Source organism: Lycorma delicatula, chromosome 10, assembly GCF_047948215.1.
Source record: "Lycorma delicatula isolate Av1 chromosome 10, ASM4794821v1, whole genome shotgun sequence".
NCBI lineage: Eukaryota > Metazoa > Arthropoda > Insecta > Hemiptera > Fulgoridae > Lycorma > Lycorma delicatula.
The window spans coordinates 43,256,799-43,284,355 of record NC_134464.1 but is presented as its reverse complement, the minus strand read 5'-3'; the positions used below and the strand labels follow the sequence as shown (position 1 = coordinate 43,284,355).

At 32.2% G+C, this 27,557-nt stretch overlaps 1 protein-coding gene across 2 annotated transcripts in view; it reads left to right on the top strand.

Annotated features, from left to right (window-relative positions):
* The window catches only part of LOC142331504 (uncharacterized), a 517,182-nt gene that overhangs the window by 384,789 nt on the left and 104,836 nt on the right, over positions 1–27,557 (top strand). For both annotated transcript variants that reach the window (XM_075377455.1, XM_075377451.1), the window contains exon 24: positions 10,726–10,778. In XM_075377455.1, coding sequence (XP_075233570.1) covers positions 10,726–10,778 — 53 coding nt within the window. The remainder of the gene's footprint in view (positions 1–10,725; positions 10,779–27,557) is intronic.

Below are 27,557 nucleotides of genomic sequence, written 5' to 3'. Positions count from 1 at the left end.
CAAATTTACCATTTTATCAGAACTTTAAAGGAGAAAAAGTCTGACACAGCAAATTCATTTATTTTTTTTCTTTTTAAAATTGTCAGATATATTAAAATTACTCTAAGCAGGTATTTCGATTGTTATAAATGAATTAAAGTGAATGTTTATTTATAATAAAAAAATAATGCGAATTGGCAACGTTGGTCGCAATCGTAAACAGTGTATCAGTAACACCTCTCAGCTCTCATTAAATGAAGTTTAGTATAGCTTATTTCGAATTAAGCCGTTATATTAGAGCGGTTTATTTAAATTATGGCTCATTTCTTATTAAATATGTTGATACAGTTATTAATATTAAATACTAAACACTATTATAATTATGTTTTATTAATAGTTTTCTTACCGTGTTTTAAAGACTGCCGTAATAATAGTAATTTTTCTATTGGTAGTTCACTCAATGATGTTATATCATTCATATCAATATCATTACTTTTCTTATTATTATTGTTAATGCAATAACATACATGAAACCCTATTGTCATTATTATTTTAACTAGTATTATTGAATAATACTTAGTGTACATGGCTGGTTCATTTATTCTTTTATATTACTTTTAATATGTGGTTTACATCTTGTTATATATATGGAAGTATATAATGTCAATTTTCACTCAGCATTTTTATGTCACGTTGAAAGTAAATCTGCAAGAAGAATTAATTATTAACTTACATTATTTATATAATATGGTAAATTGGTAAATAGAACAGGTTATATCAAATGAGTTTTGAGTTATTTTAGATTTCTATTTTATAAGTAGAATTTGGGTTGTAAAATATAAACAAAATTTTAATGATTCAAAATTTACAAATGCTGTACTGAAAATTTTGTGATTTTACAAGAAAAAATGCTTTATACATACATATATATATATATTTTATTTATTTATTTTTCTTACTTCTTTGTACGAAGTAAAGAAAGTATTGTAATCACGAAAAATTTCGGTTTTCAGATTTCAACGAAATCCACATCCAAATAGAATTCAGTCCATTTTGACCGTCCCTGAATCCATTTTGACTAGTTTCAGCATGATGCCTGTACGTACGTACGTATGTGCGTACATAACTCAAAAACGATTAGCCGTAGAATGATGATATTTTGGATTTAGGACATTTGTAGCATCTAGTTGTGCACTTCCTCTTTTAATTGCAATCGACTTGACTTAAAATGTCTAAAAAAGCCCAAAATCCAAAAAAGAATTTGGATTTTTGACTTTTTCTGAAGTAATAAGCCATTATTGAGAGGTTTTCAACGATATAAGTAGACTTATTTTCATTGGTTCCAGAGTTAATAGCCAAATAAAATTATAATTAATGAAATATTTGGATCTTACAAGGGGAAGGCACATCAGTTCGAATCGGACTTTTTCCTTTTTTTAGCTTCTTTTTAATTTAAATATATTGATTTATTAATAATAAATTTAAATATATATTAAAAAACTTTTCGGAAATTTTTTTGTAAATAATTCAATAACAATAAAAAAATTAAAAATATGAAAAAACTCAGAAGCTATTAGTGAAATAAAATTTTACGTACTTTTCATTTAAAAAAATGTATATATGTAATTTAATAGGCGTACCAGGAAATCATGTGGTGTTTTTGATAGTCATATTAGTTTTTGATATAACCAACCATTGGCCCAAGGAGTGGAAAAAGTGGAGTTTTAAAGACAAAAAACAATCATACCTCCCTTAATTTGCTCAGTATCGAATCGTTTTAAAGTGGTCGTTAGTCCTCTTAAACATTATCTAAAATTTTTCTCTGAGACAATTTTTGTATGACATGGGAATGTGAAACGCGAAGATGTCGAAATTTTCCGTTAGTCGAATCATGGTACCCATTACAATATTTCTTATGAAATCTACCTAATATGTTTACAGATGTTTCTGGAAATTTCTGACATACTTTATATTTCTCTAATCAAAGTTATTATAATAAAGTTCATATAATATAGGTCTGCAGATAATTATTTTTTGATCTATGGATTCTGATATCTCTCGAAAATTTTAAATAATGTTACACTGTAATTTTACGGAAGCAATTATTTAAAAAAAAAGTGGTTTTACGGGCTACCTGTCATGAAAAATTGAAAAACAAATGAGTCCCAAAATTGTATCTACAATAGTTTCCGAGAAAATTGTTGTAAAACCAAAAAATTGATCGAGTCGAAAATCAAGTTATTGTTGGTGAAAATGATTAATAATCAAATAAAAAAACTATATAGAAAATTAAATTATTAGAAAATTGATGTAATTAAAGTCAATTGTAAGTCAATTAAAGTAATTGAAAACTAAACACAACAAAAAATCTTGCATTACAAATTTATGAGTTAACAAAGGTACTTCTCTCATGTTAATTTTATCACAAAACCAAATCATTATTTAATATACAGTTTAATTAATTACTCAAAAATAGTAGTAATATATAATACCGAACATTGCAAGATATTTATTAAAAAACGACGTCAGAAGAAATTTTTTAATTTCTAGTAGAAATTTGGGCTAAAATATTGCTAGCCATAACTCCAAAAACAAAGCGTTTCCAGATTTCACCGGTTTATTTATATATATATATATATATATATATATATATATATATATTATTGTATGTTATTCGAAATATGTTTAAAAATAAATCACTTCTTAAGTTAAAATTCTCTTCAACCAATCTTATTTCAGCAATTCATATTTTTAGAACGAAAAATATTATTATTGTTTTATTTCTATCAGTATTATTAGAAGGGAATTGGAAATACCAATGTCGTTTATTTTTTAACGGGTATAATCTTGTAGTAATAATAATAATAATAATAATAATAATAAAATTATAACGTACCTGAATCGTAAATTCTTTTATTCAGAACATGATCATTACACGGAAAATCGTCCTTTTTCAATTAATTCTAAATCTAAGCATTAATTCCTTTGAAATTAAAATTTGTTTCATTTCAATTCAGTTTTTTCTATGTAAAGTTATAACAATTAATAACTTATAATTAATTGTATTTTTTAAATTATAATTTATATTATCAGTTAACTTATTATTTTAACAATGTAATTCACTCAACTCCGGTTTGTTGTATATAACTAAACTGTGCTTGCAGTATACAGTTTATATACAGTAATATTTTACACTACGCTTTAATTTTATTATATTGTTATGTATTTATACATTAGTACGTTACTGTGTATTGTTTTAACTCTAAACTTAACAAGAGGTGTAAAATTAATATAATTTTGTATCATTAGTTTTATATTTTGTCAGTCACGGCCTGGTATTGTATTTTAAATTACGCTCTACATTTCCTACTTTTTATGGTTGACGTATTTAACCCAGTTTGTGTGAGTATTGTATGCGCGCTACATACATAGAAAACTTATTTCTTGCTGTCTTTTAACCTAATAATTTTGGATTCAATAAAAAATTCCAAACGCATGATGATAAAAATAATCTTTTTTATATATATATATTTAAAATTAAAAGTATGTAAAAAGAATTTTTAAAACACCACTCATTAAACGCACTAAAAGGTAAAAAATAATTTTAGCACGGTATCTCAGAATGAATTTGACAACAAGCTTTGATGATGATAATGTGAAAGTCATACCTTCAAATTAAAAATTTGATGTTTTTGCCAATTTTTTGTTACGCGTGATGAATGGCCTAAAAATTGGGGTGCTCATGTCAAAGTACAAATCTTTTGCACCCCCCACTCTTTAGGCGATAAATCATTAAATAAATTCATAATTTTTTTATGTTGGAGGGATAGAAAAGATGATTTGATATCTTTATTAGTCGATTATCACTGATAAACATAATTTTTGTTTCCTAACATGCGATACATGATTTTAATTTTCTTTTTAATCCTGAAAACGAATATGAACTCAGAATCTTTCTATTACCACCATTTTTGAAAAATTTTAAAACTTTAATTGAAGGATTTTTTTTCATTTTTCAACGTATACTTAGCATTTTAAGCTCCTATATTTTTTTTTTGTTAGCTCATATTTTTATTTTTCAACTTTGTTAACATAATTTGTAAGTTATAAATAAATAATACTAAACAAAGAATTAAATCATATCACAGTTACATGTTGTGACAATATCTAATACTCAAGAGTGGGCCTTCATGGACAAGATTAATCATGTCTGTGCAGGTCAAAACATGCAGCTGAAAACACAGCTGCGTTGTTTGTATTAAGCTCTGGATTTAGGAATGAATTAATTTTTTCAGTCTTATTGCTGTCTTAATTTTGTTAACAGAGCCGTGTCATAATGCTCCCAAATGTGATGTGGATGCCTTTTGTTATGTATGTGGTGAGTTTACCGCAAAAGCAGAAAGAAAAAGCATTACACCTTCAATTAAAAAAGCATATCATTTGTACATTTGTACTTCCAGTGTAAAATTGGTGATTAGCATAAGCGGTGGGCTCATCATATAGTATGCACTAATTGTTCTGTATATTTAAGAGGATGTCTAAAAGGTACACGGAAGGCTTTGCCATTTGGTGTATGTATGGTTTGGCGTGAACCAAAGGATCAGGCAACCGATTGTTACTTTTGCTTAATAAGTGTTTGGAAATTCTAAAAAAATCTAAACATACTGTAAAATATCCTTCATTGCAATCTGCAATCAGGCCTGTACCTCACAATGAAATTATTCCAGTTCCAGAGCCACCTGCGAATGTATGTTTCGAAAGCAGCAATGAAGAATCGGGCAGTACTGAAGAAGACAACAATGATTATGATTTTGAATTATCGTCCAATAAGCCACATCTTATATCACAAGGTGAATTAAATGACGTTCACCGCCCTTTTTGATTACTTAAGTAACTATCTATCATAATAGGAAAGCCGATAAAAATTAACCCAATGACAACAGATATTAAATTTTCAGCATCTCAGATTACACCTAACATTCACCTCCCTGTCCGTAAAAACTATATTTTATAAAAATGATTCATTTTAATTAATTTTGTGAAAAATTTCAACAACGAAGTCGTTTTTCTCAATCACCAGGTTTCAGTTCCAGCAGTAGCTGGATTTTATATGCGTGTAATTTCAATCTTTTGTGTAAAATTTTGTGAATTTTTTTGGAATATCTAACTCAAGGCTTCGATGAGAAATGGATTTGTGAGGACTTCTGATTGCAGATTGTCTAATTCGTCTGATGCACATGATCTGCCGGTTGATTTTTCCTTCAGAACAGATCTTAGTTTCTTCGAACTGTTTGAGCCAACGTCGTGTATTAGTTTCATGTGGTTATATTCACGTCGAAATACACGTTGAATACGACTTTAATTCAGTTTAAACACACAAAACACAATTCAGCACAAAACAAATTTTGTTTTCCTTGAAAGTGAACTTAATAACAAACTTAACACACCTTAGCAACAATAAAATAAAAAAAACTGGACCAGTAGTTTGTAGAGCTGTTACACAAACTTTTGGGTCGAAGGCTATCAGGACTGTCAACATAACTTATCAAAATTACCCTATTGCCTTGATCTTTTTTCCCGGGAATCACCTCCGGGAAATCACCGGGAATCACCGTAAGGTATTACTTCAGAGGATGAATAAGGATGATATGTAAGAGTGTAATTGAAGTTTAGTCTTGTACAGTCTCAGTTCGACCATTCCTGAGATGTATGGTTAATTGAAACCCAACCACCAAAGAACACCGATATCCACGATCTAGTATTCAAATCCGTGTAAAAATAACTGACTTTACTAGGACTTGAACGCTGGAACTCTCGACTTCTAAATTAGCTGGTTTAGGAAGACGCGTTCACCACTAGACCAACCCGGTAGGTTAATTATTGCCTCGATCTGAGTTACAGAAACATCACTATTCTTTTACGAAGACCCTGTATATTAAAAACGATGAAAACAGATCAAGTAAGAAAATGTTATTTATCTGTTTTCTCATTCGAAGTTATGCTACATGTGAATCGGTTTATATAAAATAAGCGTAGTCCATCGTACAGCCGCTTTGCTACTTGTCTTTCCCCACCTATCATATGCAAGTAATCCGTAAAGATTTTTTGTTTTATTTTATTCATATATGAATTATGAGTTTTGGTTTCACCATATTTCCTAGGTAATAGTTAATTTTCTAAAACGCTTTATTAAGTTTGTCGTAGTTTTGTGGAATTTATTAAAAAAGCTCCTGTAAATTCTATGTTGTAGAAAACTCTATTCCTTAATAGGAAATCTTATATTCCTTTTTATTTTTATTTTTAAAGCCCATCCAATTATTCATAACTAAATTTTTACGGTTGTTTATTTTTAACCCAAATAAGGAAATATTAGTTTTAATTTCGCGAAATTAAAACTCCTTTAAAAATAATAATCCTAATAACTGTATTCTACAGCTTCTGTTCTATTAGGTGTTACAGTTTTAAAATACCATATAACAATGTTATCCTGTCATCTAATTTAAAAATGTATATATATATATATATATATATATATATTTATATTTTATGAATCTTGTTTTTTTTTTCTTTCACGATCACACATTTTAAAACTACCAGTTTTTTTTTTTTTAGTATTGTTTGTTCAATTCGCTTACCTTATAAAAAAAATTATAAATAAACAATAATAATAAACTTTTTTTTATAACACTTTTATGTCTATAAATATTAATATGATATTATTTTTATACTTATTAGAATCACTTAATAAATTTTCTATTCTTAATGAAGGTTAATTTTTATTCGAATCATATTTCTAATTCTTTATTATATATATATATATATATATATATATATATATATATATATATATAAATGTAATATATATTTTTTATGATTATATTATTTTAATAACAGGGCTATTATATTATTTTTATTAAATTCTCTTTAATAGTTTACGTTTTGAATTAGATTTAATAATAAATAATAAGATTTACTGTTTTATTCCCTGTAATATCAGTTAGATATATACCTTTTAAATAATATATATGTAGTAGACACCAGCCTTGTAGGTAGAGTTTAATTATTGTTTGCTTGCTGGGTGGTTATGCTGTTAAAAGAACACCCCCTGTTGTTATGTTACATACATTACATATGTGTGTGTATATATACTATGTATATTGTGACTTATAGACCTGTTGGTCACCTTTCACACACACACACACACACACACACATATACATACACACCTTTCCCATGGTGAAACGAACGCACACATACTTAACAAATACTACAGTTAATATCACTTATTACTAACTGATATAACCTCTGGAATGACTACTTTTATTTGGTTTTATTTTAAATATTGTTACAAAGATTGTTAAGGACATTTTCAATCCTATATTTTTTCCTTCCCCCCTTCTTGTATATTTCCTTTTTCTATCGATATCTTCTCTTTTTTTCTCTCTCTCTCTCTCACATTTAAATAAAATACGATTTATAAATTTAACCTGTTATATTAAAATATTCTCATGAGGCAAAAGATATTTCTACTAAAAAATTTTATTAATCGTGATTTATATGTTTAAAATAACGTCTTATATTCCTATTAACTTCAGGTATTTTTATTTATGTATTTATATATTTTTCTTAACATTTAATAAGCCGATGAATCAAATATTAAATTACTTAATCATTCTTTTTTTTTTTATTTCTTTGCGTTTTTAATTTTTTTGTTATTAAATATTTAACATCACTGTAATTTTATTCAAATTAATAAACTATTTAAATTAGATGTATGTTTCTAAATTTTAGTAAGTTTTTTTTTAATAGCTATTATATTTCTAAAAGGATAATTTTTACACTCCTCTCTTATTTGGAATAGCTGATAACTTTTAAGAATTGTATTCGGTGTTAAGTAGACTAAAGGTTATGAGTAGCTACTATGAATTACAATTTAGTATTAAGAAGACAAAATGAAACAGAACGCAAGGGTATCGGGGGATATTTTGTCTCCTTATTCATTGCAGAGCTTTATTTCCTGTTTAGCCTCCGGGAATCACCGTTTGGTATTACTTCAGAAAATGAATGAGGATGATATATATGAGTGTAAGTTAAGTGTAGTCTTGTACAGGATTCAAATCCGTATAAAAGTAACTGCCTTTACTAGGATTTGAACCATAGAACTCTCGACTTTGAAATCAGCTGATTGGGAAGACGCGTTCACCACTAAACCAACCCGGTGGATTCATTGCAGAGCCGGGACATCAGTACCTTGCTGCTTTTGGTTTAAGGTGATCGGAATATTAGGTTGCGTTCCGATCCTTTGCGTTAGATCGTATTTTGAAATATTTTCCTTGGGAGATTACCTAGCTATTTGCTTTGTTCTCCCCACGCGATTCCTCTTCGGTGCTAGTGCGTTTCGATCTAGTAGAAATGCGCCTAATGGGGTCCTAGTTTTTGGAGGGTCCTTCGTTGCTCTTCCTTTGTTGAATGTGATGTCTGTAAGCAATTGCCTGATTAATTATTGTAAGATGAAGTAAGGATAGTGAATCGAGATGAAGACGAAATGTGTCATAATAATTTAGATGTAGAATCCATGTTAATGATATTTTTCCTTCGTAGAATTCTTATTTGACGAATATGAAGTTTTATATACTTGGAATATTGTTGGTAAAAAGATTGTACTCCCGAGATGGAAAGAGGGAAGTAGGAAAATCTGGATCAGGGTTCTACGAATAAAGAATTAATTCTTAGAATTGAAGAATGTGGCTGTGGATTGAAAAGTTTTCAGCCACAATTTAAATTTTAGTTTGAAGAAAATATTGTTTAATGATTACCTTAAAGATTTTTTTACTGTCAAAAAGAAAGCCAGTCGATTGTCCTACCTTTCTCTTTTATTATCGCAAGCCAGGACAATTTTTCTACAAAAATTCTTTACTCTTTACCTCTTTGCTGTTTTACGGTATTTTCTTAGATTATATCGGAGACATCGTTGATCTTTCACATCTTTAAAATTCGGGTCTGTCGACAATCGCTTAAGATTAGTCGAAGTGTTAAGGTTCGCTGCAATGTACTCAAAAGTCTAGATACTTGCAAAGTGGTGGATTAAAATTGTTAAAAGACATCCATTGAATTATCTCCGTTTCCGTGTCTCATACATTAAGGGAAATTTAAACCGAACTGTAGATCGGTGGAGAATTTCATATTTGAAGAATTTAAGACAGTATAGTTTTCTGGATCATCCTGCTCTTTATTTTTCGGTCAGCTTATTCATAAAATTCGATTCATTCCTTATTCTTCACCAAATGAAACGAGTTCATTCTTTTTATCGACTTTTCTAAGAAAAGTACGGTATTTCTTACGATTGCACGATGGGATTTTAGAGTGAAATTGAATTTTTTTTGGTTTTGAGGCATGGGCCGACCTCCGTGGCGCGAGTGGTTGCGTCTCGGCCTTTCATCCGGAGGTCCCGGGTTCGAATCCCGGTCAGGCATGGCATTTTCGCACACGCTACAAATCATTCATCTCATTCTCTGAAGCAATACCTAACGATGGTCCTGGAGGTTAAAACGAAAAAAAAGAAAAGGTTTTGAGGAGGTATGACGAATATGAAATTACCATTCACTTAAAATGTAATTAATCCTTATATATAGGCCTATGTATAAAATTTTCGGTTCGAAAATCTCCAAAAGTTACTAGATCAATTTCATTGAAATTTAGATATGCTGTAGTTGTTAATCTGAAGTTGTATATGTGAAAATTTACTGAAGATTAGTTTCATTCTTGAGTTACGCTCAATTTAAGGTCGACAACAGACAACATAACTTCAATTTGAGGTTTTTTTTTGGTCGCATGGTATGTTATGGGGGGGGGGAAATGAAGTTTCTTTACGTTTTGAGGTATTACAAAAATACCATTCATGTATAAAAGTTTATGGTTCAAAAATTTCTGAAACTACTAAATCAATTTCATTGAAATTTAGATATTCTGTAATAGGGTATCTAAAGTTATGCATCTAAAAATTCGGTTGATTTGTTTTTGCAATAAATATTGGTTTTGCAAAAATCTCCCATTTTTAACGGTTTTTCGGCTTTTTGCTGTAACTTCAATGTTTAAAAGCGTAAATATAGATACTAAAAATACCAAAAACTTTTATTTAGAACTTTTTCGCATAGCAAGTTTACCTTGGCTTACAAAATTGGAAAACCGATTTTCCAATTTCCCTAAACTCTACTAATCAATATCCACATTCTAAATACTTTACCGCCTAATCAGTACTAACATAAGGTGACCGCCCGTGTAAGAACATCAGCAACAGTTGCTGAAGATGGTTTCATAAACGAAAAAATCCGAATTATTCGTTACAATAGTTTATAAATAACTGTATACTTAAGTATTAATCTAAGATTGGTAACTATATAAGAGTAAATAAACTGCGACTAACAAAATCTTAAAAGGCAGTTACAGTTCTGTAATCGGTTCTTTGCATTGTATTTATTCATAAACTATTACAAATATTAATTTTGGTATAATAATTAAAATTATATTGGTACATTTCCATAATTACATGTGTACTTTTGTGTAATATATATATATATATATATATATATACATACGGTTTAAAATTAATAGACTTATTAGGAGAACAATTTATTATGTATTTTATTTACTGTAATGATTTATTATATATTTCTATTTTTAAATTTTATTTTATAATATTTAATCTGTATCTATTTATTTTTAACCTACTGTTTCCCATTGTTACAGAGGGGAAACAAGAATATTACATCACAAATAACATCATTCGGACGGCCCAGGGGGTAAGTATTTAAAAACTTGTACTGTTTTATTTATTTTTATATTATTTTTTTTTTACTAAACAAAAAAAATATTGCATTTATTTGGAAGTTATTATAAAATTAATGTAATTTATTTATTAGCTATTTTTTGACTGTATAAAAGAGTATTGTTTGTGTAACATGTATAATTTACTAATGTATAATACTATTCGTCATATTTTTTTTTTATTTTTTAATAAGGAAAGATTTGGTCTTCTGAGACTAGATATTTATTTCATAGTAGATTTTCATGTATTGCGTTGTTTTGTTTTGTATTGTATTTGTATAATATAAATTTTTTTTCTACAACTATTCATGTAAATGACACGACATTCACTAACAATAGCCATTTTTTTTTCTTTTGAAATTATATCTCACACGGTATTATTTATTATGTTTTTAAATATTTAGAACTACTGGAAATATTATCAAGTTACATTAAATATATATATATATATATTGAGTTTAAATATGAGTCACCAAGAATTGTAGTTTTATGACTACTTCCTAGCTTGTTATTTATGTACTTCCATCATAATTCGTATTTTTATTCATGTGGCAATAGTTTTTTTTTTGTGCGTATACAACTTATATATATGTATTTAAGTAGATGTTATCTATATAAAACTCTCATCATAATGTTACTACAAATTATTATCACTCCTGTTAGTTTATAATACTAAAAATGTTTTTTGCAGTTTTTTTTATTTTATTTTTTATGAAATAAAATAGCAAAGTTTTTTTTTTATAAAATCCTGTTGTATTTACAAAAACGAGAGTTTGGTTGAATCTATGTGGTTGTGGTTAAATATAAGCATTTTTACATAAATTACAGAAAATCATTGTTATATTAAACAGTTATTGTAACATGAGTTTACATAATTAAAAATTAATACGTTGGTGTAAATGTATTAATTATGCATTGTATTATAAAGAATAATATATATTGTTTTTTAATGAGTAGAGACATCTACAGTTAAAAAAAAATGTAAATTAATAGTACGATACATTCAAAATCATAAGTTGGCATTCCTGTCATCAGGCAGTTTAAAACAGCTGATTGATAACTATATTATTCTTCATCACTCTCATCATTTAATTATTCAGAAAATTGACGAATATCAATGCTGCTTGACTTTTTAACTATCTGGAAATTCACTCCTAGATATTCCAATAATACTGTAAAAGTTCCTTGAGTCGTGAAAATTATTTTATTTAAGTTGAAAATTTCGAAGGTGGCCGAGTTAGGTAGGTCCACTGATAAACCAACGTAGGAACAATTAATTGAGGTTTCAACTGTACCACTCCAATATCGCAATAATATTATTAAAGGTTGTAGGCAAATGAAGTAGAAGAATTGCTGAAACTTATAATTTACAGTTACTCGTATATATAGAGTGATTCAGGGGGAAAGGGGAATAATTTGGGAACTGATTCTAGTGCTTGAAATAAGGGAAAAATTCAAACAAACATTTGTCCGAAAACGCTTTGTTATCGAGTTAACGGTTAGCGAAATATTTCGCCCGGATATCAGTTCCCCTGGTGAAATGTCATACTGAAATTTTTAAGGTGTTATATAAGGTTTTTTTTTTAGGTGTTTTTGATCTCTAACCCACCGGATTGGTCTAATGGTCAACTCTTCATCGCAAATTAGCTGATGTCGAAGTCGAGAGTTCTAAGATTCAAATTCTAGAAAAGGCAGTTATTTTTGTACCTATTGAATACTAGATCGTTGATAGTGTTCTTTGGTGGTTGGGTTTCAATTAACCACACATTTCAGGAATGGTCGAACTGAGACTGTATAAGACTACACTTCATTTACACTCATACATATCATCCTCTGAAGTAATATCTAAACGGTAATTACCGGAGGCTAAACAGGAAAAAGATATAGATGTTTTTGATGTCTAGCCCACCGGGTTGGTCTAATGGTAAACTTGTCATCGCAGATCAGTTTATTTGGAAGTCTAGTGTTCCAGCGTTCAATTCCTGGTAATGGAAGTTACTTTTATACGGATTTGAGAACTAGATCGTAGATACCGGTGTTCTTTGGTGTTTGGGATTCAATTAATCATACATCTTAGAAATGGTCGACCTGAAACTGTACAAAACTACACTTCATAAATGAACAAATTTTTAATGTCAAATTATTTTGTATACGAGTTTTATTTGATAAATGGCAGATGCTGACCCATAAAAAATGAAAATTGTTTTGATATTTAATAAAATGCAAGTGACATTTTTGTATTTAAAAAATGCACAGTATTTGTTTTTAGCGCTGTCATAAAGTTGAGTTTACTTTTAAAAATATTTAATAGTATTGATAAGAAAATTATTCTAGAGACAACTTATGTTCATTTGTTTCCTATACTGTGGAAATCTCTTTCTTTTGTGGGTTTTTTTTCTAAGCCAAATACTACCATGTTAAAAATCAAATTGATTGCTTTTGAAATTGGAGTTTAGCAATATAATAAAGGTGACTAACTCGAACGATTTTTCGAAGTAGCGTCATATCCTTGACGCAACTGTTCCGCAACTGTTTTCAGGTAGTTAGAAATGTTATTCCATTTTCAACCACGAGTAACTTTTTTTTTGTTAGGGTATTAGGCTAACCCACCTGGTTGGTCTACTGATGAACGCGTCTTTCCAAATTAGCTGATTTGGAAGTCGAAAAGTTGCAGCGTTCAAGTCCTAGTAAAGGCAGTTACTTTTTAACGGATTTGAGTACTAGATCGTGGTTGCCGGTGTCTTCTGTATTAGGCTAGTATTGCCGAAGTTATTATCTTCATAATTTCAAACAATTTTTGTTTGATAATCTTTATTTGTATCAAATTAAAGGTGGGGTCCCACCCCCTTTAATTTGAGCAATCGAGGAAAACGCTGAAGTTAAGAATGTTTTCCAGTAAAGTAAGCCGAATACCTAATCCTTTTAATCGTTTTCATCTGCAATGTACTTTAATCATTCCATTATTCCTCGAATAACCCTGCAGTAATTTGATAGTAAAACTTTTTAAGGACAAACAAATAAACGTGAAATGCCTTTATTATAACTTCCATAAAAAGCATTTCTTCTCTGTTTGTTACGGTATACACCATATTCGATAAATTGATTTTTTTTTGCCATACTCATGAGATTTCCCAAGAAACAGATTTTAGAAGATAGGTGATAAACTTTATTGTGTTCATTTCCATCGTCCGATGGATAAATGGATGGATAGAAAATCCCTTATCTGTACAATCATGAAGTAAGGATTTAATAGTAACGATTACTTATTAAGGTCTACGCAGTGACAAATTTCACGCTTAGTGTATATTTCCATGATTGAAGACAGTTATTTATTTTTGAAATATTTATACCAAAAGTATATTTATTTTAAAAATTTCTCAGAAATTTTACCCTATTTATCTAGTGGTCTTACACCAGGCTGCTATTCCTCAATATAGATATCATATTCTCGTACTCCAGCAAGAATCATGGCCCTCCCCTAGTACTCATGTAGCTGCACTATCAATGAGAATTTTATTTTTTTATTTGGATGACTACGATACACGCAGATGAGCGTACTCGACATAAATGCGTTTCCTTTGAAATTAATATTTGACTTCTGGTAAATCGTCAAAAAATGTCTTGTATCATAAATATTTTTGTCTCCCATTACCTCGTATCTTGAAGAAATGACACCAGATTGTGGTGACTTTTCTTTTACTATAAAACTTCTGTACCCCCCCCCCCCTACATCGACCGTATTAACATTTCACAGTAGATCTTAATCAAGATTCTAAGAATGCAAGTGTTTCTGTAAAGATTTTACATGATTTTGCCTTAGTTTTTTCGCCGTCAGCAAAGCTTTCTTCGAACGCCCTTCATGAGTTTGTTTTTATTAAACTGAAAAATTGTCCCATCTTCAAGACTTACATAAGAGGTAATTATCGAATCCCATCCGCTTACCGTTAATCACTCTACATTAACTAATTAAACTATACTAAGGTAGAGAAGAAACTCCAATTTTACTCTACACAAATATTACCCCTAAACTGCAAACGTCTGGGAACGAGTTGTAAAACACTTACATCTGCGATCAAAATTCCCACGGATGATACCTTAATACCCAGATCCCATGTTACATTAACTTAGCCGATCAGATACATTCCTACCCCTTTTGGGAAGCTAAAACTTTGGAAAGACTGGCAATGAAGTGGCTCGTTAATGATAATTTACAGCAGATAGAGTACAAAAGCTCCCTTACCAATTTCATGGACTTGATTGATTGTACAATCGAGTATAGGTTCGAAATCACAAATTACCCTCCTTAAACACACTGCATCGACCCAACCTAAAAGCAGCTTGTCTGTAAGATACAGCGTGCTATACTGATTAGGGTAGATCTTTTAACTCTTTTGATTCCACCTTGAAATCAACGAATCCTCCTTTTTCAGCTTCATAAGATGACCTTTGCCCCATCACCTATAAGTCGGTGGGCGTAATCCCTGCAACAGTACGCTTTCTACCTCCTCTGTATTTTGTATTTTTATCATGTAGTTATGCTATTATCAATGAAATTGCCTTTATATTTGAATGGGTATGTATGGTACACACAGATGAGCGAACTCGACATTAATCCCTTTCCTTTGAACTAATATTTGACGTCTGGGGTATCGTCAAAAATCAGAAATTGTTTTTCTCCATCACCTCATATCTTGAGAATATGACTCCAGATTGTGGCGATTTTAGTCACCATAAACCTTATCCTTTTTTAATCTTAAACGGCTTTGCTAAAAATCATCTGTACTCCCCCCCCCCTCTACGGTCATTGAATACGTATCAACATTTCCCAATAGAATGCTCTGTCGCCTTGTCGGTGGGCATAATCACTGCAACAGTACGCTTTCCATCTCTTCTATTTTGTATTTTTGCCCACCAGTTAACAAGGAAAGTTTTATTTCGCCGCCCGTTATCCGACAAAATATTCAACAGAGCACATTCTTCGAACTTTCGTAATAGAACATCAACAATTCTTATTCAGTATTACGAAAATATTATTTTCTCATCATTTGCCTGTGTAAGAAACGCAATCATTTTTTTTATATTAAAATATTACGTTGTAATCCTTCTAGAGAGAATTTGGTCATCCCGGATGGGGCCTTCCTTGGTTATAATCCAGCTGTTTGAATAAACAAAATGTTGGACGTAGAATAATTTGTATGTATGATTTTAGGTAAAGAAATTCTCGTTTTGTACAAAATAATTGTGCGAAGAGGTTATAATGTGGTTTTTTTTATATTCACCTTGTTTTTTTTTTTGGTTTTATAAAAACATTTACAAAGGTTTCATGTTAAATTTTCGTAATATCGATTTTAGTTGGAAGAACTATTATCCTGAAGACTATATTTATAAACAAACGCTAGAACAAATTTGCGCTTAACCACATTTAAAAAAGGCATTAAAATGCAATACAAATCCAAAATGTTATTGGTATAAGTATTTATTATAACCTATAGAAGGTTATAAATAATAATATTATTATTATTAGTGTTATTGGTAAGGTACTTATAGGTTGGTTGATTTTTAATTTTTTTTTATGCGGCTAGGTTGGTAATTCTTACTGCTGGTTACTGTGATGTTATAGACCCCCCAGCGTTACAAGTTATTACAACACTGCACACTGGTGTGTATATATATATATATATATATATATATATATATATATGTAGTGACTGTAAGCTCTCTCTCTCTCTCTACTTTGATTGAATAATGTTCGCTGTTTATATATAGGCGTTAATATTATAAACACCACAACACGCTACCTACCACAATTTTATATTTATTTATTTATATATTTATATATACTTGAGTTCATAGTCTGGTATACAACCACAGGTAGCTAGGCTGTCTTTTCTTGCTTGCTTTAGCATGCCGTACTACATCTTTCTCCCTTCTCCCTCCTCCTGTTTCTACCACTTCACCCTTTCTTAGTGTCATCATCGTGCTCGTAATTTATTAATCACATTCCATAACTCCCCCCACCAGCCATTTTTTCTCACTCGGCTTCTATATTCCATAATTTTTTTATTTTTGTGTGTGTATTTCTATCATATTACTAATTTGTGGTGTTTCTTTTTTACTGCTACTTCGATGTAACTAATATAATGTAGCATCTTTTTTTCTTTTCTTTTGTTTTAATGTCTTCAGTATTTGTCGATCCTATTTGTCGACCCTTTTAATAATGTTTCAGTATTATTTCGTTTATACCTTTCAGTCATGATTTTATTATCTTTTTTCTATTCAACCCATATTAAAAAAATCAAGTTTTGTATTGACAAAAGACACATGCGATTCCCTACGTGAAGGGAGTGCATTATCCTCCAAAAACTAGGCCTCCATCACGCTTATTTCTACTAGCACCGAAAGGCCTTCAGTAGATGGGATGAAGGGGAATCGGGTTGGGAGAAAGATCCAAATATCTTGCTTATCTTCCAAGGAATAACCCAACTAAAAATAATATTTCAAAACCTGGAACACAATCCTCAACTTCCGTCCATCTTAAAATAAAAACAAATATACAAGTATAACTCATATTAAAACTTAAATACCTGCCCGATGATTAGAAAGACCCAGCAACTAGGGACCGATGTCCAGCCTCTGGACATTAGCAGCGGGATAAAAAATCATCCGATACTCTTACGTTCTGTACCGTTCTGAAGACAAACAAAGAATAAAAAATAGTTTACAAGTTCATACCGGTGCCCAAAATAAAAAATGCATTTGTGTGAGTGTGTGTTTGTATTTTACGTACTTAAAGTTTCGCACAATGATGTATACCTAAAAGTTAATCTGATACCCAAAATATTTTCACGCCAAACTTAAAACTAATCATTTGGGGCAAAAATAATACGTATCATCCGTTCTAGACAGGTATAGTTAATTCTCGGCAATAGCTCCTTTACATAATATTTTTCTTTTTTTTGTGTTCTTTTGCGTTTCTTTTGAACGGCTTCTTTTTACACAGGTGACGGTTTTTTTTTAAACCGTTTAAAATTTCGACTTTTTTGAATCTGGAATCAAATTAACTGTCATTATTTGGTGCTGACTTCAGGAATTTTAAATTTTAAATGTTAATTTTCGTTAGTGTCTTTTTAATTTTCGTGCCTTTTTTGCAATTCGGGAATTTTAATTTTTAGTATATGATGACGTCATTTATTCTTTCACTGCTTCATTACCCCTCCACCATAACATCGCTAGGAACAAATTTTTGCACGTTGTGTATAAAAATATTTCTTATTGATATAAAACTTAACGCAAGTGAGTAAACATTTGCGTCTGAATACATTTTCAATTTGAAGAACTTTTATTATAGATACCAGTGAAAATCGACACATTATTGGAATTTTCCTTTAGCTCTTATGAAATTACCACGCTAAAGGTTTTACTATAAGCAAACAATACACATTCAAGATTACAATTGTAAATATATATACTCGTATATAGAGGTACACGTAACGCGTTCAGTGAAACCTGGTAAGCCTTGATGAAACCGGGTAAAACTGCAACTAAGTCTTGATCGGCCTGTATATTTTTAAATTTTGTGAATGCTGACAAAAGCTTTCTCCATCCCCCGCATCTAACCTCAAAATCCTTCGGGTAAAAACTTTTGAATTAATGCGTAGATGGAAAAGGTAAAGTAAAAAATTCTCAAATTATCTTTAGTATTTATTTTCAGGTTTTTTTTTATCAAACTTAGTTTGATAAACGTCGTTTATAATTCCTTATTTTGCCCTTACAATATATTAAATCTCAAACTGCAGATAAAACTTTTCAACCATCATCATCAGATTGATTTCCATGAAACGTCCGTCGTATTTAATTAGACTCGAATCATCCGTTTAATTTATTTGCTTTACTTCGTCTTGTTGAAACATTTCAGCAACGTTGCTTTCTTGTTCAATTTGATTTTTTAGGGCTTCTTAAACAGCTTTGGCGTATACGCTCAACTGCTTCGTCATTCGCTTTGGGCCGTCCGGGGTACTTTTTTCACTTCCACATTGCCTTAGACTCCTTAAACTGCTCGTACCATCGTCTAATGCTGTTTGCATGAGGGGGATCTTTGTCATAAACACCCGGGAAAGTCACTTCAACATTTATAATTGATTTATACTCCGATAACCACAAAACGAACTGTACTTTCTGCTGAACTGTCCCCATTGCGCTGACTTACAGCGGCACAGAGGCGTTGTACATTGCGTCGTTGTGCGCATCGCACAACGGCACGGCCGGTCACGTCTGAAAGAACTTGATGATATTCCCATTATTTTGCAGATCCAAATAATACTTTTTTTCAATTGCATAGGGTGATACGATTTTTTTTTAATTAATACAACCTTTTTCGATGATCTGTAAATAAGTTACTCGCCGAAAGTTTAACTCCCTGTTATATATTGTGATTAGAATTATCCTACCATTAACAAAATGATTACACGATAAGGGATAGAATCAGGCAGATTCAGCTCTACCTACCGTACAAGCATTATAAAACTTGTAAGATATGTGTAACATATGTCTTTCATACGATAAGCGATTAAGTCTCCTTATATCTGTACGAATCCACTGCCTTCTTCATTCATCCCTGTTTGTCTCTAAGCTGTAGATCTGGGAATCGTCCTAATTATACAATTAGTTATGAGACTGATTTATTAGGTATATAACAAACTAAACTCCCGTTTGAAGCTGAATGTACTACACCCGGTGAACTACGACATTTCATTAAAAGATTTTTAACGATATGTCAGATTTGAACCTTGATCCTTTGGATTAAACCAAAGGGCGAGTTGCATTCATATAGGATTCTGTGCATCCACTGTTGCACATAATTTTTTTATTGAATTTAAAGCCTGAATGTATAATTTACATTTAGGCTTATTTATCGTTGATGGTCTTTATACGAATAGTTAATTATACTTCACTATTTTACATAGTTACAGTAAAACTTGATAGTTAATATTTTGCCTGGATTTTTTGAAGTCTTGAGGTAAACGAAGGGTGCCAAAATGCTGTGTGCAGTCAGTTATAACTCGCAAATAAAAATCGCCTTTTACAGTTACACAATTCTCCCTACGGTGTACCAGTTTCTCATTCCGTCAACGAAGAATGCTGACTTTTCCTTGATCCACTAGTCCTTCAGTTTCATCATCCATAGTGCAATAAATACCCGTATTAACCTTTTTTAATTGCGAGAAAAAGTGAAAATCGGAGGTCAAAAAATTTGGAAAGGTTCAAATTTTAACTTAACAAGAACCTCGATTATAACAACCGTTGTATGTTATCGTGTTGTAGAACTATTTGCTCCGTGGATTGTTCAACGCGACACACACGTCTCCTAAGTTGTTTTCGTATAACACAGAAAAAATAATCGATCTGGCTTCCAGGTATCAATCACGTACACGTGTTACCCCAGAATACTATCGAGAGGTTTTTTTTTCAGAGGTTCTGAATTTTTTTGATTGTGGCGAACCATAGTGCCAATATTCTACGCTTCCGTTTTTCTTCTGGGTCGTAATGATACATTCGAGTTTCACCTCCCGTCACACTATTGAAAAGCAAGTCATCTTCCTCGCTACGATAACGTTACAGGAACTGTTCTCAATATTCCTTTTATTATCGTTTTCTTTTTGTAAGTTTGCGTGGCATTGACCGTGAACAGATTTCGTAGTGTCCCAGTAGTGCAATAATATGTTTCAATTCGTTGTTTTTGATTTGCCTTCATCCATCTCTTTTTGGTATTTATCATCAGCCACGGGACGAATGCTCAAGTTGAGCTTTACCTGCTTCCGATGCATGAAAATGATTGCCCATCTACTCAAAGTACTTCGAGCAACAGTTTAATCAGCATAAATAGCTTTTACACAATGATGAATGCCAATTGCGTTCTTTTTTCCGTCGTCAGTCACTGCATGTTTTTTAGCAGGCGTCCATAACAGTGGTAATGACTAAGAGGGAGTGGGTCACCGAGTTTTGGAATGTTAGTATTAAGGGAATAAAACTATAAAATGGCAACACTTGTGACTTTCTACGTCATTTTGTTCAATTACTCAACTTCTGCAGCATATAATTATTCGCTAAATCCTAACTCACGCTATGATAAACCAAAAAACCAACTCTTTCCTCGTTTGTTCAATTCTAATTGACCAGCCCCTGATATGATTATAATTGATTGATTAATTAATGATGTACATCTTCATTAGATTTTTTTTACTTCTCGGCGAATGTAGCTATCCTACCTTTCTAGACCATTTATTCTCAAAAACGTTTTCGCTCACGGCCAGCATTGAGATCAAAGATTTTCTAGCCCCCAGAAAATTTTTAAACTTAAATAATAATTGCAATTGCTGTTTAATTATATTTTATTTAATTTCGCATATTTATTCATATTTAGAAGTATTTTGATTAAATCGGGAGATGTGCAGCATTAAAGACAAAAGTCGCCTTTTCTCTTTAAAGTGGAATATATTAGTGAAAAATCGTAGAGACATACAAAAAAAAGAAATTAAAGCTTAAGTCTTAAGCTTTTAAACCATTTTAATCCAGTTTACTTAAAAAATACTGTTTACTGAAGTATACTATCAAAAAGTAGAGTATTCGTGTCTAAGCCTCTTGGTCGCAAAGTTAAAGTAGTTTGAATACAATCATTTTGAATATGAGGTGTTAGATATAGAGAAAACATTACTTAAGCAAATTTTTTAAGCTTCTATATATGAATATTTTTAGGATACCTATATTATATTTTGAACCCAAAATGAGAAGCAATATTTTCATTACTGTCATAAAAGTTATCTTTTATTTTTACTTTCCCTTCTAGCGCTATAGCTGTAGAAGGGAAAGTATTGTAATCGGTCCAATTTTGGATCCGGTCTTCACCAGATCTTGACGTCCCAAAAAAACCGGATGATCGTATGTACGTGTGTATGTGTGTTACGTGTTGCACTCTAAATGACCTTCTTCCTCCGAACTACTGTTAACCAAACTTGGCCAGATTACGTCTATACATGGGGCATTAAATTTTCAACTTAAAAGATCAAGGGAGTGAGGCGGCTGTACAGTAAGGTATCTCAGTATCTAGAGATTTCGCCTAAAAGTTATATTTTTCTTAGGCACATTTTTTAACAATTAATAATATTTGCAAAAAAGCTTTTACAATCCCACCCCAAAAAATGCTGTAAAATAGTGGATAAGTTATACAATGCGTCAATAGTTACACCCTGTCACCACAAGGAGCGCTAGTGTAACACACGTGCAAAAAATTTAGTTGTTTGTATGTAAGCCGCGTGACAAGAAAGTGCTACAACTGTGTTGACAGCAGCTTTTTTTAATGTTCATAGAAACAATTCTCTTTTAAACTTATTTATTTTGTTAGGGATCAGTTCTTTATAAATTAATTTCCCCCAGAATAATAAGAAAATCCCAAAAATTAAAAACTTTATTTGAAATTTTGATGTTTAAATCTTATTTTTTTGGTAATCAATAAATTGGTATAATAAATATTGGTATAAACAATAAAAAAAGAAGCCCCCTTCATATTTGGGCTCCCAAATTTAAAAAAATGGGAAGAATTTTTTCAGTCTCAACGTTTACAAAATTAATTTTGGTGAGTATTAACGCATTGAAAAAATAATTTTTTCAATGCGAATGAATTTTGCAAGAGATTTTAAAAGCTTTTTGTTTTACAATTTCGTAGAATTTTTTGCGAATTTTTTTTTAAATTCGTTTCTGACTTATTTTATTTTTATTTTTTACAATTTTTTACGATTTTACAATACATCTTTTTGACCGACGAGAAAGTCATACAATACTTCGCCAACTTTTTTTATTAGCATTTTGTACTCATAATTTTATCCCAGTAATATTTTCCATAGTTCTTTCTTTGTTATAAGACATTACCCGTTATTCGAATGTATATTTGGGACGTAAAAGTTGTTTAAGTTCAATATTACTTTGAAACAGGTTTTTTTTTGTAATTTATTAACTTATAATCTTAAAATTAAATTTAGGCAATTTTCATGTTTTATTTTACGAATTATGTATTAAAATGAGAAGAAAAAATTCCGTTATTGCGGTACACAATTGTAAAAATGTAGGACATTAGACGATATGGTTCGCTTAATAAATTTATCCACTTTCTTCAGTCTGATATTAAAATAACAGCTAATGTTAGATTGAATTATTACATTTTTCTTTATTACTATTAATTTTTTTTTTTTATGTCCGAATTGAAATACAAAAGAAATTGTTTTTATATTACTGAAGACTTAGGCTTCATTATAATTATAGTCCTTATGTAATTGCGTGTTAAATTCGCATAATACTCGTAGTTCCGTTATAGTGGTTGCATTATTTTTTTAGTATTAATGAAAATTAAACATAATGTTTGGCTTGTTTGTGGAACACACAATTTTCTTTAATTAAAAATAAATCAATCTTTTTTTCGTTCGAAAAATGAACAAATTACATTTTTTTTAATACAGTGTAACCTCAATCGTAAAATTTATGAATTTTTCAATAATTTATCTTAGCAATTATCGTGCCTAGACCCGGATTATAAACCTTTATAATCACACGCTAAACTAAGATCATACAGGACGTCGGCTGTTCATGAATTGTTGAAACCTGATATTGTTAAAAAGAGCAATATTGCCGTCGATTTCAGTCGACCGTTGGTGGCACACTATCCGTTACTCGGTTCCACTTGTCTAGCTACATCAATTTGCAGATACCATTTATGAAGAGCCTGTACTCCCACTGAAAGTCACCGCAGAGAACAGGCACATTTTCAAGGACGGAGTTACATGTCACTAACTTCTTGGAAAACCACGGCTTTGATCGAAATTTTCTTTTAGACTTCATCATATCCAGGAACTCGTGACTAACGATATCACCCGATTTAATTCCACCAGACATTTTTCCTTTAGGGGGTTATCTAAAAGCAAAAGTATATGGTACACGCGAACAGACTATAATGATTTATAACTGAACATTACGCGAGCCAGTCCATCAGTGGCCAGTAACATGGAACGACGTGTTCAACTGTTTATTATGTTGGACGAAGAAATTTTCAGCAACTGATTTAAAGGAAAACTATCTTCCAAAGATACTACACTTTACGAAACCAAATGCACGTTTGTAGCTTCACTATTGTTAGAATAAACATATTGTCGCGTGTTCGCGGAACGACCCGGATATGGAAAGACTAGCAAACTAAAATTCCTTATAAATACAATTTATTACTCTAGTGATATATAAACAAAAAAATAATAATGACAGTATTTTTATACAACATACAAAATAGTAATTCAAAAAGGACAAGATCTCTTTAATGACATTTAAATTATAATAACCGGAATACGATCCAGTTTCCTAAAAACGTTAAAATAACCAATAGAAACTGTCGCCGAATAGCTTCGACCGCACGTTACACCACCTTAGAATGGCAGCTCTAAAAAGAGCTGTAGTGATGGCCCTGAAAAGGACCATTTGTGACTTTTGCGACGTAGTTGGGTCCGGAATCTGGTCTCCCGCGATATTGGCTCCACTGCAGTCTGAGAGTTGCGGCTCGTCGTTGGAATCGAACTAAGCTTCCCTTCAGCGACCAATTGGATCCCCACGACATCATAACAGTAGTCCAAAGGGTCGGCGCAGTGTAGGGTCGGCGTCGGTCGTCTTCCGCTGGCGCGGCCAAGGCGGTTCTTTTAGAGCGGTGCTCTTCCGGCTCCGTCTTCACCGCAAGGCCTCCTGGCGCTACCGGATTTCATGCCGGGCCGGCCAGGGCGCTTGAAACCGGGAAAATTGGGGCAGGAAGGTAGCTGCCTCCTGCTCCCTCGGCGGGGATGTTGGCATCCAGCCGGATTGGACCGGCCAGGGAACTTCTCCTGGTGGCGATCAGTGACAGAATGTTTTCCTGTGCCGGTTCCGCTGTAGCGGAAGAGTTGCGCGTTCAGCTGACTTTGTGAGAAGGAACATGAGCATGCGCGTAGGTGGACTGCAAGTGCTCCCGTTAACTACCGGCTCGCAGATAATGAGCACAGCATGTGGTAACAAAACTAAAATTGCATTAACAACAAGGCAATAATAAAACAGTTCAAAGTTCATACAACTTATTATTACATTTACTATTTACCAATAACTCACCGAACAACTTCCTCCATTCACCCACTGCCCGCGCTGGAATACTCGTGACGTACTCCACTCGTTACCACTCGCTTACTGTCATCACCGCAACCGCGTCGAACTCGGGCTTGCGAAACTACTCTGTTATCGCATGTGTTCACGACTGCGCGGAACACGGCCTCGTAAAGCTGCTCACTCTCTTCAGTGGTCCCAGGCAGTATATTTATATCCTCTGGCCTCCAGCACCAGTATCCACCTCATCCCTTTAATTGTTGAAGCTCAATAATTTCCATTGTCCGCGCCCTTATGTTATATTAATTCTTATTACGGTCCGGTAACCCTTCTGATCGAACAATAGCTTTCGGAGTTGCCATTGTTTGTATTACAAACAACAAATTGTTAAACGGACCTATTAGTCTTTTCATTACAATTTTTTCTTTCTTTCTTCTTAATTGGAAGAAATACTGGTTCTGTTACACTGCCTTCATAAAGTTGTCTCGAGCAGTCTCCTGATAAGGTTCCAGGCGATTCAGTTTAACCACAATCTTCTTCGTTCTTAGATTGCGCTGAATTCTGTTGACTACGTCGTTGATTTTGTACAATACTGTGTAAGAAATTTCGAACAATTTCCAATCGTCTTCTTCTTGAAAACCAGGAATTTTCCTGTACGTCTTATCGTACTTGCATGCGGTCGCTGGTCATTTTCAAATGTTGTCTGGCATAACATGTACCACAATCCAATTCTGCTGTGAACTGTATCGAAGAACAAATCACATGGTAACCTCCACTCTCTTCTTCCAAAGATCATCTTGGTGGTTGCTATGCCAGTGGTTTCATTTACAGCTGTTCAATAAGCCATTAGAAAGAGAGGTAGTTTATTGACTCAATCGTGCTGATTAGCTGAGACGATCTTTTTTAGGTGCTGTAGCATTACCATACTGTGACTATGTACTGTGTTCTCATTTTTCGTACACCAAAACGCTCGAAAATTTCTTGCAAAAGACGAGATTTGAAGTTCCTTCCTTGATTACTGTGTAATTCTCTTGGTATCCCAAAACGGCAGAAGAGTTCATTCATGTCTGCTACCGATAATACTTCTTGCTTGGGTAAAGCGTAGACTTCCGGTCATTTTAGTGAAGTAATCTATAGCTAACAGTAAATACTTATTTCCTCCAAAGCAATTTCGATAGCGAGGCGCTCGAATGGTGCTCCCGCGTTCTACAGTTGCATATGGCCTCGGCTTCGTAGTCTGGGATCTCGACTAGCCGCACATGTGTCACACAGCTTGCACCATTTCCCAACGTCGTCTTGTAAATGGAGCCAGTAGTAGCACCTTTTCCACCGTTTTATTGACGCCTAAGTAACCTCCCGACGTTCCGATATGAATTTCTTCAAACCTTCTTCGCTTTACCGTTTGAGAAAGCAAGTTGTAGAACGGACCGTTTTCCAACCGCAAACTGCCATTCCCGATAGAGGACTCCATTCCTCACTACCAGCGACTTCCATTGTGCCCAATAACTCTTGTATACCGGACTTCGATCGCTGATCTTCTCCCATTTTGGTCTATCTCCATCCTCCTTCTCGGTTAAAAGTGGGCCGATATCTACATTTCCTAATCGTGTTTCTCTCATTTTTTTCTTTCTACCAGCCCGTTACTGCTATTGTAGATCCGAAACTACGGCTCGTTGTTCTACTCTTCAGCCGTGACTAAAATCGACGTTACAGTGTCGTCTGAAAGAGCGTCCGCATTTCGCTGGTCAATGTTGTGCCTTGAAGTCGTATTCTTGAAGGCATTCCACCCAGCGTGCCGTTTGTCCCTCGAGATTTTTAAAATTGAACAGCCACGTGATCGCCGCCGAATCACCAGTACGAATTGTGAAGTGCCTTCCATATAGATATTTGTGGAAGTGTTCTAGTGTCTCTACTACAGCAAGTAATTCACGACGAGCCACGCAGTAGTTTTTCTCCGGTTACAATAGAGTTTTGCTGAAATAACGGATTACTCGTTCTTCTCTATCCTGAATTTGCATGCGAAAGTATCCCACAGATTCCAACGTTGCTTGCATCTATATCAACGACGAATCTATCATCCGACAGTGGATTGAAGCTGAACATAAATTTCTTTAAGAGTTCAAACGATTCGGCTTCTTCTTGACCTCATCTAATGTTTTCTGTTGTCAGTGGCTTAGCGTTGTCGGAGAAACCTTTCATCAAACGTTTCCGTTATACTGATCTTATTGCAATATGAAGGAAACCATAAAGTTTATATGAATCATCGGAAGAATATAATTGGTGTATTAGAATGAATTTCAAATATAAACAAAGAACTTTGTAAAAGGTTATTGAAATATAACTGAAAATAGAAATATTACCTCGCTTCGAAAGGTATGCTTCGAAAAGTTTGTTTCAATGGTTGGCGTCTTTATACTAAATATGACAGAGTTATGATTTCGGATCTAAAAAGAAACATTTTTATGTTAGGCATTCTTTTAAAAAGAAAAAAACTAGCTTTTGATGGCAAGTTTATGAAAACAAGAGTTAATTTTCAGGCTAAAAGTTTACCCTAATTTTAGAGAAATAAATTTCTTTATCAGACATTTTTGAGAAAA